The sequence below is a fragment of the Hemiscyllium ocellatum genome, chromosome 7, assembly GCF_020745735.1.
Source record: "Hemiscyllium ocellatum isolate sHemOce1 chromosome 7, sHemOce1.pat.X.cur, whole genome shotgun sequence".
Classification (NCBI taxonomy): Eukaryota; Metazoa; Chordata; class Chondrichthyes; order Orectolobiformes; family Hemiscylliidae; genus Hemiscyllium; species Hemiscyllium ocellatum.
In genome coordinates, this window is record NC_083407.1 from 70,861,502 (window position 1) to 70,875,964 (window position 14,463).

A 14,463-nucleotide genomic window follows, 5' to 3' on the forward strand; every position below is an offset into this window, starting at 1 on the left:
GCCCATGCTAAATATATCTTAATATTATATGAAATATTTTCAGGCAGAAGAAATTTGACTTGTAAATATATATATATCTATATATATTATTGCTGTTCGTTATATGTTACCCACCACATCAAAGTTGGTTCTGGGAATCCTGTAACTTCTATTTCCAAGGTCACAGGAGAACCTTCTACCACATTGACATTAGACAAGAGCTTGGAGAAGTTGGGTGTGTTGCCAGACAAGTGGCACATGGCTCCGGTTCTTGATGTATGTCTGATTTCCTCATGGATGACAGTATCCATTGGATGCCCTGCATCATGCACTAACTGATCTATTCTGAGGGGTACTGTTAGTGGTTCAGGTGAAGCATGTGAATTGTTTCTGCAAGAACTCAATTCTTTTCTAAGACAGCTCCTATTATGATCATGCAACAACTCCTGCCCTTCAGTCACACTTTCATGCAAATTATAAGTCTGTTGCTGAGTCTCATGCACTTCACAGAAGGAATCAGAGGCTGATGAATTAGTTACCATTTGGGATTTTAAGATATGTGAAAGGGTGCTCGAAACAATACCAGGTTCAGGAATTGTCAGTGGGCTGTGGATACAAGAGAAAGACTCGGATCGGTATTTTGTGCAGGGCTCAGTGCTGTGGTTGGGACGAGATGCAAAACTGCCTTCTAATCCACTATAAACTTGTGGTCTTGAGTGATTTACTCCACTAGCAGTGCCAACAGGTGCTAGTGTATCAGAATTGTCAATCATTCTACTATAGCTTGCTTGCATTTGTGGCTGGCCGGTCAAATATCCAGCATATAGGCTGCGGGAACTTAATCTGGACATTTTATCCACTTCTGTTTCAGAATGGAGCATGTTCGATTCAGGCGTCTCAGGAAGTGGAGGCAAGGAAACGTCATCAGGAGACATGCACTCGTATTCTTCAACAGACAGGTTTTCATCGACTAAAAGTTCATTTTGCAGATCTCCATCTGTCACTGTGCTGCCGTCAGCGGAAGGATGGATTAGCTCAGTAGCTTCTTGTGAATATGGATCTTCTGGAACTGAGTCAGAGATTCGAGTTTTCAGTAATTCACTCGCGTTGGTATTTAAACGTTCCTTTAAAAAAAAACAAAAACAAATTGTATTAAAATTTGTTATGCCACACTTTCCTGTCATGCTACCATTTCTACTGTGCCACTAGGAGGCACCTTGATAAATTCCCCAAATTATATTGTTTCATTATTCTGCCTGTAGATTTTACCATTGAATTTTTGAATAATTAAAGGCAGGAGTTCACAAAACTCTCATCTGAGAACCAAATAGCAGGGGAAATATGGTCATTTTACGTTTACTGTTAATTTCAGTGGCCTAAGGATAAATCAAAACAAGAAATTGGCTAACAGGTTATTATACTAACTTCAGAATGCATCCAGTTACAAGCAAATATCTTTTTTAAGACATCAGCTTGAGGACATTAAATTACAAAGCCTTCAATGTTATACTGAAGCCCATGAGATTAAAGGAGAATGGTGGCATAAATATAAAGTTGGCTAACGGATCAAATCCGACAATAGTGGTGCATATTTGTTTTTCAGACTGGATGGTAGCATTTAATGATCTAGCTTCGTATTCAGAGAATGACTTCAAAGTTTACACAGAACATAAAATTCAATAAAGAAGTGAACATTGATAAGGATAGTATTTTGACTTCAGGAGGGCATAGAATAACTCCTCAACTAGGCAGGCACATGGCAGATTAAATTTAGCGCAGTGAAGTCATGTTGGTAGTGAGAATGAGAAGAGGCTAAATATAGTAAATGATACACTGTTAAGGACAGTACAAGAATACAGATACTTAGGCGAGATGAGGAGAATTTTATTATTGTCTAGAAAGCAGTGTTTAAATGGATGCAAACAGACAATAGTACACTTCAAAACAAATCTGAATGAATACTTGAAATGAAAAATTGTAGAATCTAAGAGAAAGAGAAGATGAGTGAGATTTTCAAAGAGTGGGAGATGTATGATGGGCTGAATGGCCTTCTGCAATATTAAGATTCCTCAAGTTTAATGTAATATTTCCCTGACAATGAGCTGAGAAGTAGGGGAGGGGGTTAAATGGAGCAGGGAGCAATGAAGCAGAGATCCTATTGGTCTTCTCACTGCCTCCAAATAAAGCTGGAGTAGGACGTTTTTTAGGAAGCCTTGCTGACTGGAAGCTGACTGACTCTCTTTAATGACCGTTTAAGTGTGCCATTCCACTTTTTTCGCAGCAGGTAGGGACCACAACATGTGGCAAATCCTGGCCGGTGTACCTTTGGCGGTATCCTATGCCCAAAAGAGGGACCAGGAAAAAAAAGTCCCCTGCTCTCTACAACAAACCACTTCTTCCTCCTGATCAGGCCTCCCCTAAATGACCCCAGCAATTCTGTCCCACACTTCAATCTCTGGCTGCAGTGATGATTCACATTCTCCGAGAGAAGTTTTATTTTTGATAGCAGTCTCCGAATGGCTATGGTTAGAACTCTTCAGTGTTCAGTCATAAAGTCATACAATTGTACACCTTTGGTCCAACTTGTCTACACTGACCAGATATCCAGATGCATTTTAAATGTTGCAATTGTACCAGCCTTCACCACTTCCTCTAGCAGTTCATTCTATGCACGCTCCATCCTCTGCGTAAAAAAGTTACCCCTTAGGTCTTTTTTAATCTTTTCCTTCTCACCATAAGCCTATGCTTTCTAGCTTTGACTTCTCTGCCCTGGCTATTCATCCTATCTATGCCCTTCAAGATTTTATAAAACTCTATAAAGTCATCCCTCAGCCTCCGATCCTCCAGGGAAAAATGCCCAGACTATTCAACCTCTCCTTAGAGCTCAAATCCTCCAATTCCCGGCAACATCCTTGTAAATCGTTTCTGAACCTTTTCAAGTTTAACAACATTTCTCCTATAACAGGGACACCAGAACTGAATGCAATATTCTAAAAGTAATCTTATCAATGTACTGACCATCTGCAACATGATGTCCCAACTTGCATACTCAAAGCACTGATCAATGAAGGCAAGTGTGTCAAATGCTTTCTTCACCATCCTGTCTACCTGTGACTCCACTCTCAAAGATCTATGCACGCATCAGCACCCCTCCATCTCTTTGTTCGGTAACACTCCCAGGGCCCGACCAGTAAGTGTGAAAGTCCTGACTTAGTTTGCCTTTCCAAAATGCAACACTTCATATTTATCTAAATTAAACTCCATTTATCGCTCCTCAGCCCATTGGCCCATCTGATCAAGGTCTTGTGGTAATCTGAGATAACCTTCTTCACTGTCCACTACACCACCAATTTTGGGACACCATTGGTCACAAACCTCCAGTCTGAAAAATAACCTTTCACCACCACCCTCTGCTTCCTACCTTCACCTGATTCTAGGGGCCCCGAGTTCGAATCCTGTCATAGTAGATTGTGAAATTTGAATGCAATAAAAATCTGGAATTAAAAGCCTAATGATGACCATGAATCCATTGTTGTTATTGGAAAAAGCCCATCTGATTCTCAAACTGCTGTCCTTACTCAGTCTGGCTCAATGTGACTCCAGACCCACAGCAATGTGCTTGATTCTTAACTGCCCACTGGCCAAATAGGGATGGGATATCAATGCTGGCCGAGCCAGTGATGCCCTCATCCCATGAATCAATTAAAAAAAAAGATTAAAACTTTCCCAACTGTTAATCTCATGAAGTAACTCTTCCCATCATACTGGTGAAGTACACACAGCATAGAAAGTGAGAGCTTTTGAGAAAGAAGAAGGAGTTTGTGCTTAAAAAGATTCTGAACTATGCTTTAAAATACTTTAATTACTTTCCTGTTGGTCTACAGGGATTCCCAAGTCTTGGCACCTTCTCCAGGAAAAGCTGGAAAACAGCATGACCTCAGGATCCCAATGTCATTTTCTGAGACATGCACATCTTGGAAACTGCCTTAGCTGTGAACTATCTGCCCCACCTCTCTTAATCCATTTGTTCCTCAAACCCTCATCTGTGTTGTCACTATCTCTTGACTTTCCAACATTCTTCTGGCTGGCCTAGCCATTTTCCACTCGTCTGCCTGTATTTAATTTCATGCTAAGACCCTTTGGTGCAGTTCCCTGGACTACATTGGTTCTACGTCTGATGATTCCCTGATTTTAAAATTATCAGCATTACTTTCAAATCTCTACATGTCCTTGCTCCACTCTATCTCTGTAATCCCCCCACCAGCCATCGCATTCCTTTGAGATCTTTGCATTTCTCCACGTTTGGCATGATCCCTGCCCTCCAAATTTAATCGCAACACCACGGAGGGAAATGCCATCAGCTTCCAAGATCCTCAGCTCTGGATTTCACTCTTTAAATCTGTACCTAGGACCCTTTGAGACCCTATCCAAAACCTACATCTTTTACCACCATTTTTAAAATTGCCACTATCAAATAACTCCTTACGTAGCTGAAGGTCAATGTTTTGATTAAGAATAAGCTTTGAAACATGTTGACATGTTTTATATTAAAGGTGTTTTATATTTTATCAACATAAGAATATACAACTGTCAGAAGCCTGAACAGTTCAAAGGTTCCAAAGAACTGTCTGTATGACAATGAAATAAAAGAGGAATGGTTCACTCAGCATTCTGGATGGCTAGCAGATGGTTCAGACACATTCCAGTTTGGGTTTGTTTTCTATTGCAGTTGAGACAGACTTTAGACCTGACTCCTTGACCTGCCCTAGAGAATGAAGACAAAAATAAAATTTCCAAAGATACAGCTCAGAATAAGGCATCAGCAGACAATACGCTGAGAGCCTTTATTCAGGCAGAGCCCATATGAACCTACAAAATAAAGAGTAAATACATTTGAACTAATTAATCATTTATTTGCCCGCTTGAATTTTAAATGAAATGTATTCAATGTGTTTAGGTGATCCAGTATTTATCTATGTAGCAACATTATGAATTCAAGAATATTTTTATGGAGTACCTACATGATTGTATGACAATGGGTGATTTTGCGGTTCTGTCTGACTATCCGATGTTCCCCTGTTATCCGTTTCATCCATTTGTTCATCTGCAGAAGAAATTGGCACTGATATTTCTGAATCGTTCCCAAGAGCAGTCGGGAGAAGCCTTGCCTCTTTCGATGTGTTTTGTATGAGGTGAAGGGCAAAAACTCTTCTCTCAGAATCAGTGGAATATGTTGATGGAAATATCGAATTTGATTGTGACAGCTTGGTTCTAAATGGCTGGGACAAGGTGGTGGTATAACATTGGATATATATCTCTCTTTCACTGTAGCTCTTCACACTATCTTTTGTTGCTTGGGTGTCTTCTGCGGGTAATCCTACAACTTGATTATGATTTGAGACACTTATAGAGGATTCCTTTAGCTTTTTGGTTTCTTTTGCAACTTCAGGTGAGTCCACAGTAGGTTTCAATGATGCCATAGTGACTTTTCCTGGCTCTTGGCTCTCCATCGTTTGCATGTTTGCATCAACAGGTGATGATTGAAAATCATTGATTTCCACCTAGCAGTTTATGAAAAAAACATTAGAGTGAAGACCTTTTAACTTCAAAGTGTATAGAGTTTCATTAAAATAAGTTAATTGCACATGTTTTATTTATTGATAATGTACATTTTGAAACATAAACACATTATTTGCTCCTCAGGTTTTTAAATTGCTTCTAACTGATAGCTTTAAGGAAGTAATAGGCAGAGATATTGGTGAAAAAAGTGAATAAGGCCCAAAAACAGGTATGTGAATCACAATGTGAGAATAACTCAAATCCTTTAATTTCAATACAGGCAGCATATTACCTGCATGCTGTCAGCTAATTTACAAGATAATTCACGCTGGACCAGTACCATTTAAAACCAGCAACTGCTACTTAAAGTCAATTTGCACCACCTCATAGGGAAATGTATTCTGGCTGCAGCAGGTGCTGGAAATGGTTTGGGAAACTGCCTCAAGGATGAATATGTTGCAATATTGGAAAGGGAAAGCTCCAATATTCTCTGGCATTGCATTGGAGACCTTGCTGTAGGAGATAGTCAGGAGGGAGACCCTCCATCCATGAAGGGTCAAAAGAATATCCAGGCAAATAGGAAGAGATAGTCACTGTTGTCAATATATGTCCACAAACTTGGATACAATGATGCAAGAAATTCAAAGACATCATACGAATGGTCAAGGTGATTGAATGCAAATCAGAAAGTCACATCATTACAAATGAACCAATGACCTCACACTCTGTTCAATTCCCCTCCCCTCTCTACACTGCCCTACTGACATTTTTCATCAATCATACTTCATTTTCATTGTTACAAATATCACACATAATACACATGTTAGAAGCCTTTCATTAGTTTTGTTTCATTCTGCTATCAATTTTGAGTCATGAGCTAGAAATGACTGATGAACGGGATGGTTTGTGCTAAAAGAAATAAACAGACCATTCAAGTCTTGTCTGTTTGTGAGGCGTAGCCTGGAAGCTAATTGCAGGCTGAGCTTTGATTATAAGGTTCTAACAGACATAGTAAGCCCCTCCATGCAGAATCTGCATGAGGTCAACCACTGACTGTGAGTGGCCTGCAGTTAGGGGAGCAAGAAAACTTCACACAGGTGCAACATCTCCAGAGGGTGAGGTTACACAAGTCCTTATGAGAAACCAAAATGCAGCACCTCGCATTTATCTGAATTAAACTCCATCTGCCACTTCTCGGCCTATTGGCCCATCTGGTCAAGATCCTGTTATAATCTGAGGTAACCCCCTTCACTGTCCACTACACCTCCAATTTTGGTGTCATCTGCAAACTTACTAACTGTACCTCTTATGCTCACATCCAAATCATTTATGTAAATGACAAAAAGTAGAGGGCCCAGCACCGATCCTTGTGGCACTCCACTGGTCACAGGCCTCCAGTCTGAAAAACAACCCTCCACCACCACCCTCTGTCATCTACCTTTGAGCCAGTTCTATATCCAAATGGCTAGTTCTCCCTGTATTCCGTGAGATCTAACCTTGCTAATCAATCTCCCATGGGGAACCTTGTCAAACGCCTTACTGAAGTCCATATAGATCACATTTATTGCTCCACCCTCATCAATCCTCTTTGTTACTTCTTCAAAAAACTCAATCAAGTTTGTGAGACATGATTTCCCATGCGCAAAGCCATGTTGACTACCCCTAATCAGTCCTTGCCTTTCCAAATACATGTACATCCTGTCCCTCGGGATTCCCTCTAACAACTTGCCCACCACCAACGTCAGGCTCACTGGTCTATAGTTCCCTGGTTTGTCCTTACCACCCTTCTTAAACAGTGGCACCACATTAGCCAACCTCCAGTCTTCCACCCTCTCACCTGTGACTATCGATGATACAAGTATCTCAGCAAGAGGCCCAGCAATTACCTCTCTAGCTTCCCACAGAGGTCTCGGGTACACCTGATCAGGTCCTGTGGATTAATCCACCTTTATGCGTTTCAAGACATCCAGTACTTCCTCCTCTGTAATATGGACATATTGCAAGATGTCACCATCTATTTCCCTACAGTTTATATCTTCCATATCATTTTCCACAGTAAATACTGATGCAAAATACTCATTTAGTATCTCCCCCATTTTCTGTGGCTCCACACAAAGTCCGCCTTGCTGATCTTTGAGGGGCCCTATTCTCTCACTAGTTACCCTTTTGTCCTTAATGTATTTGTAAAAACTCTATGGATTCACCTTAATTCTATTTGCTAAAGCTATCTCATGTCCCCGTTTTGCCCTCCTGATTTCCCTCTTAAGTATACTCCTACTGCCTTTATACTCTTCTAAGGATTCACTCAATCTGTCCTGTCTATACCTTACAAATGCTTCCTTCTTTTTCTTAACCAAACCCTCAATTTCTTTAGTCATCCAGTATTCCCTGTACCTACCAGCCTTTCCTTTCACCCTAACAGGAATGTACTTTCTCTGGATTCTCGTTATCTCATTTTTGAAGGCTTCCCATTTTCCAGCCGTCCCTTTACCTGCGAACATCTGCCCCCAATCAGCTTTCGAAATTTTGAAATTAAAATAGCTTTCTGCCAAAGCATGGAATGCGTAGTGTCAGCCGGCCAGAAGCAATGTTCTCTTAGTAGCTGATGAAATATATGAAAGCCACTCATCTTTCGACTGAATTTGATCCTTCCCAGCAAGTTTCACTGCTGGGTTGAAAGTGGTAGGCAATCCCGCTTTGGTGGGTAGCAGGACATCAGGCAGCATATCAGCATATCAGAACATCAGGATGGTAGCTGCTCCCAAGAGCTGCTCCCTCAGTCAGACAGACAGCATCAATGCAGCTGCAGCATCACCACTTCTAACAGTAGCCATTGCTGAGCTCAAAGGAGGTGATACCTCAAAAGGATATGTGCCAGGGCCCAGGAGAGAGGGTTGCAGATGATGCTGATCATCAGAGCCTGTGCCTGCAGAGGGTCTGGCCCCACTGGCTGAATGGCCTGTCAATTGCAAAGGTCATCCAGTCTGTAGATCATATTGATTGACAAACTAATCGGCAAATGGTTGCTGCTGTGAACAACAGCAATCATTGGTTGAGTTGGATGTGCCAGATTTCCCAATCCCTTTTTTCTTTTTTGTCTCCAGTGATTATAAGTGAACCATTCTGTTAATCCCATTGGAGGCTGCAGAAAGTGAGGTAAAATAAAATCCAAGAACATCGACTTTCTATCTCAGTAGCATGTGCTTGTCTGACCTGGGTAAGCCGATCTGTCCCACAATCCCTTCAACTTCCTCCCACCTCAAAAGCAGTACTTTCATGCAAGAAGTTGAAAAATTTTGCACCTGACTATTTGGCTTGAAGGAAGAAAGTATAGATAGCCATTGAAGAAAAAAGTCAAAAATGGTGGTGAATTACTCCACATTGTACCAGAAGTTGGTTCAGTCAGGTTAATAGATGGTAAATGGTTCTAACTGTTGGAGTTATTTGCCTGCAGAAGGAGCATTATAACCTTCTCAGATGTGTGAAAAGATGGTACAGCATGGCAATCCAAAACAAAGCTCTCAAAAGTGATGTTGAGGGTGCATGATCACACCATTCTCATGCCGAAAGAACAACTTTCTCTGAAGACCCAATGCAATGATAGGATATTGAATACGAAATCACAGATGACCGGAGAAAGTTGAAAGCTTGGACTACTAGCCCTCAACATCCTAAACAAGATTTGCGATGTGTCTTAGCATATGCACGATATTAACCATGAGACAGACCCCAGGAGTGTACAATGGTGTGTTTACAGAGTTAGGAGGTCTTCCTGGAGAATATCACCGTGAAGTAGATGAAAGTGAAAGCTTTATTCAGCATCTGCTGGGGAAAGTTAGAGCTGTCCTTATAACTTGCCTAAAAAGCAAGATACAAGAACTACAAAGAAAAGTGAGTAATAGAGAAAGTGACAACTCTTACAAAATGGATTAGAAGCAGGGTAGCAATGAAACTATCTGGAAAGCTGATAGTATGCATTGACGGAAATGATCTAAATTAGCTTTAAAGAGAGCTTACTACACTAAGCCCACCACCGAAGAGCTGTGTCACAACTTGAAATGTTAAATATTTTCATGAGCTGAGATATGACGAATTGTTATTGGCAAGTGAAGCTGGATGAAAGCAGTAGCTTTCTCATTGCATTCTCGATGCCATTTAGGAAATACAGATGGTTGCAAAGGCCAGTGCCATTTCCACACCTCCACAGGAGTGTCAACATAGAAAGCATGAAATAGTGATCTTTCTGGAAGGGAAGCTCTCATGGATGATCTACGAGATTGACTCAGCAGATGAACCCAAAAAAATTGCAATTAAAGATACCCAAAATTAGGTTCTTCACACAGATTCTGCAAAGGTAGATGTGACAGCAATGCAATGACCAATTGTTGTAAAAGCAGTGCAATGATTTGGCAACTAGATAGTAAATACTTGCCCAGTTTGTGGACAACTATGCTAATTCACTGCCAAGGACATTGCAGTGGTATTGAGGCACAAAGACAAGAAGCAGCATTCACTAGAATCAAGCAATAGCGACTGACAATGGCAGTACTGAACAATGATGTAACCATTGAAGTTACCCTGCAGTGTAATGCAAGTGAGACACACTAGGAGCAACCTTAGGAGCAAGGATAACTGGTTCCATTTCTGTTCACAGCATTAATATAAATTGAACAGCCACTGTGTTCAGATTGAAAACAAGTTTCTGGTCATGGTAGCTGTTTGTGAATATTTTAATTAATACCCACTTGAAAGATACAAAATAACAGTAAAGTCTGACCACAAGCTATTTCAAAGCATTTTCCTTAAGCTGCTGCTATCTACTCTAAAGTATATGTGGCAAATGTTTGACATTTTCCTGCAACCATGCAGATGTGTTGCCCTCCAGGTTCCCAAATGATTCACCCAAGTGTCCTATTAGGAGCTGCTTCTCAATTCTGCAGGAAATTTGACATTTCAGTTGCCACATGTGAAGAACGTGCAGTGAAATCTGGAGGCCTCCCAGCTGATTCTGTGGGGTGGGGGATCCCTCATTTGTGGACATGCTTTGGCCTGTGAGGCAATGTGCTCCTTGTGCCTCATCATTTCTTGTACAGAGCCACAAGAAATGGAATAAAGTCATTCTTTCTCACATTGTGACACAATAAGTGACCATTTTCCTCGATAGTCAATTTATGATTTTCTTTCTGGTAAGTTTTTAAACATTTACCTGTTTTTCCTGCTGAGAATTTCTTGCTTCGCCTGATTTACTTGCATTTTCTGCTGGATTTTCTGAAGCTTCAGCCTGTTTAACATCAACATGCAGTATGTCAGCTCTGTGCAAGTTATGTTCAACATGTTTGTGAATGGAACTCAGTTATCATTTGCAGGATATTTCCTTTGAATTGGTTCAGTTCTGGTAAAGACAGTGTTTTTGCTATTCAGTGTGTCAACATCCTAATGTCAAACAGATGTAGGGATTTATTCTGAAATGGAGTGAACTACTTTAAGAATTTTACAGTTTTTGGAGGGCATGTGAAAGGTATTATTATAATGACAACATTAAGACATGCTTAATAGTGAATTTGTCTTAGTCTGTAATAATCTTTTAAAAATCCAGCATTTCCTTTGATGGACTTTCCTTATATCCTTGAGTTTTGAGTGTTTGAATGTGGTTTTATATTGTGTATTCCGAATTACGCTGAATCAGAAATTGTGCCACCTTCATAAAATTGATATCACAGTGTGGTATATAAAATTAATCAAAAATGTTGCGAAATAGAGTTAATTTCTGCTGGGATAAAAATGTGTGCAAAAGTAATCTGAACAAATACTTGTATAAAAGAATATCAGTAAATATCAGTAATGCTATCGAACCTGATTTCCTTATCGTATTGATATAAGCACAACTTGTAGCTAAACCAATGTCAGTATTAACTGCAAAAGTAAAACAGTTTTTGTGCTTACCTTGTCGTGAAGTTTTGTTTCAAGCTCTCTTAACCCATTGCAAAGTTCCTTTATTGATTCAAGAATCTCATTGTACTTTGTTACCATTTTCTTCACAAATTTATTTGCTTCTTCAGGACCTTTAATTGTGAACATAGACATGAAACTAGGATGGCCTTTCAGATTAAAGTAAGAGATATCTAACTCAATGTTCAATACACATCCCGCAACTGCAGGCAGTTCTGATTTTCAATGTATATTACATCAGACAGGGTATTTGTTTAATGTTTGAATTACAGATGGTAAATCACCAATATTTTCCCATATAAAACAAACTGTAAGTCATAGAAAATACATTTTAAAAAGATGTTTTTGAAGCACCAAGTAAATGAAGACAGAAGTCTAAAGTGTTTCTGAAAGACGAACAGATCAACATTCATAGAAAACTACAAGTTTCATATTGTCTGCACAACTCTTGAAATTTCTGTTTGGCAAAGAACATCATTGGAAAAATAGTAACCATCTGTGTAATCATTGTTAGCAACGTGCTTATTTGTGAAATATACTTTATCCTTAAAATGCTAGTTGGTTACCAAAGCTAATTGTACAAAATTCTAAATGTTGAAAAGTCAAAAAATGTGCAAGTCAGGTGAATTGTCTATGTTAAAATCCCCATAATGTTAGGTGCATTAGTCAGAAGGAAATGGGTCTGGGTGGGTTACTCTTCGGAGGGTCAGTGTGGACTTGTTGGGCCGAAAGCCTGTTTCCACATTGTAGGGAATTTAATTGCTCAAAGCTTTGCATGCATATTTTTGAAGAAGCAATAAATACACATGTGGATATGCAATAAATCTCTACATTTAAAAATTATACACAAAGAGTTATAATGTTATCATCTTGTTAATGTTTCTTTAAGGTCACCTTTTATTCTTTGAAATTCTAAGCAATACAGGCCCACCTACTCATCACTCCTTATAAGACAGTCCCTCTACAACTGGTATCAACAGAGTGAACCTTCTTTAGATTAGATTACTTACAGTGTGGAAACAGGCCCATCAGCCCAACAAGTCCACACTGACCCTCCAAAGAGCAACCCACCCCCCTACATTTACTCCTATACCTAACACGACAGGCAATTTAGCATGGCCAATTCACCTAACCTGCACATCTTTGGACTGTGGGAGGAAACCGGGAGAATGTGCAAACTCGACGCAGACAGTTGCCTGAGGTGGGAATTGAACCCGGGTCTCTGGCACTGGGAGGCAGCAGTGCTAACCACTGTGCCATCGTGCCGTTCTTTGGACTGTCTCTGATGCCAGTATATTTTTCCTTAGATAAGGGGCCCAAAACTGTTCACAGTACTTCAGCTGTACCCTCACTAGTGTCTTGTATAGCTTTACTAAAACCTTCCTATTTTTATATTCCATTCCCTTTGAAATAAAGGCCAACAGTCCATTTGCCTTCCCCTATTATTTGCATTTATATGCTAGCTCTTTGTGATTAATGGATGAGGACTCCCAAATTCCTCTGTGCTATAGATTTCTGCAGTTTTTTTTTGCCATTTAAACAATGTTCAGCTCCTCTACTCTTGCTGCCAAAGTGCATAATCTCATATTTCCTACATTATATTCCATGTGCCAAGTTTTTGTCCACTCCTTTAACCTGTCTTTATCCCTCTGCAGACTTGTTGTTTCAAACTCACCACTGGCTTTCTCATCTATTTTTGTGCTATCTGCAAATTTTACTGTTATACATTCACTCCCCTCATCCAAGTAATTAATGTATATATTGTAAATAATTATGGCCCCAACATGAATCCCTGTGGAATTTCACTAGTTACAAACTGCCATCCTGAAATTGTCCCCTTTCTTCTAATTCTCTGTCTTATATTGGTTAGCCATAGGGTCAGACAGTGTGGAAACAGACCCTTTGGTCTAACTAGTGCACGCCGACAATGTTTGCAAATGAAACCAGTCCCACCTGCCTGCATTTGGTCCAAATGCCTCCAAACCTTTCCCATTCATGTACTAATCCAAATGGCTTTTAAATGTTGTAAATGTACCTGCATGCACCACTTCCTCTGGCAGTTCATCCCCCATACTAACCATTCTTTGTGTAAAAGCATTGCCCCTCATTCCTTTGTACAAGTTAATATACTACTTCCAACACCATGGGCTTTTATCTTATTAAGTAGCCTAATGTATGCATCTTAACAAACGTCTTCTGAAAATTTAAAATCTGAACCTTTTTCCAATTATTTTCCCACATCCATTACATTTAATGGTGTTTCTGCTTTATATCAAATGACAATGTTGAAAAGCTTACAGTGGTTTCAATCTGCCACTCACTTTTATCGACAATCGATAGGGAGACAATAAGCCCTACTAACATTTTTAAGTGGGAAAATATGATAATGCATTTAGCATTGCTGAAATTTTCTTTGACTTTTGGCACTTACCTCTTGCAAACAATATCATTGAAAGGATAGATAAAATAATCATTCATCAGACAACTAAAGAAAAGCAGGCAGAACTGAGAATAATAGTTACATTACAACCTTTGATATAAGCTGATTAATTTTTTTAAGTAACACTGATAATATTTAATTGCATACAGCTTAAATATGCTGTCTTTGTGAGTAATTAATAGAAAATTTAATCTATACAAAATACTTGTAAAATATAATTGGTTTTCAATGAGATTTACTCATTCATTACATCTTAAAAATAAAAAAATGTTCAGAGCAGCTTGTCCTGCAGCTGTGGTTGGGTGTAATGAAGCATCAGGGTACGGCGATGACTGGAAGGAAGTCAGCATTCATCACAGAGTTCACCCAATTTTATATCCTTATCATTCACATGTAAAGGCACCTCAGGATCACTACCCACCTCTTCTTACACATCAGAACTCAATTTCCTTCTATAGATAAAAATTGTGAATAAACTCCTCAATTCATTTATAATATCTCTTCATTCTCCAGCACTTTTTTGCAGTCAGAAAAAT

At 39.5% G+C, this 14,463-nt stretch overlaps 1 protein-coding gene across 1 annotated transcript in view; it reads right to left on the reverse strand.

Moving 5' to 3' along the window:
* Positions 1-14,463, reverse strand: part of ccdc141 (coiled-coil domain containing 141) — a 171,397-nt gene that overhangs the window by 39,599 nt on the left and 117,335 nt on the right. Inside the window, exons 22-27 of the mRNA XM_060828119.1 lie at positions 11,482-11,600; positions 10,745-10,819; positions 5,001-5,540; positions 4,459-4,499; positions 380-1,080; positions 115-310 (exon numbers count right to left, since the gene is read on the reverse strand). Of these exons, the coding sequence (XP_060684102.1) occupies positions 115-310; positions 380-1,080; positions 4,459-4,499; positions 5,001-5,540; positions 10,745-10,819; positions 11,482-11,600 (1,672 nt within the window). The remainder of the gene's footprint in view (positions 1-114; positions 311-379; positions 1,081-4,458; positions 4,500-5,000; positions 5,541-10,744; positions 10,820-11,481; positions 11,601-14,463) is intronic.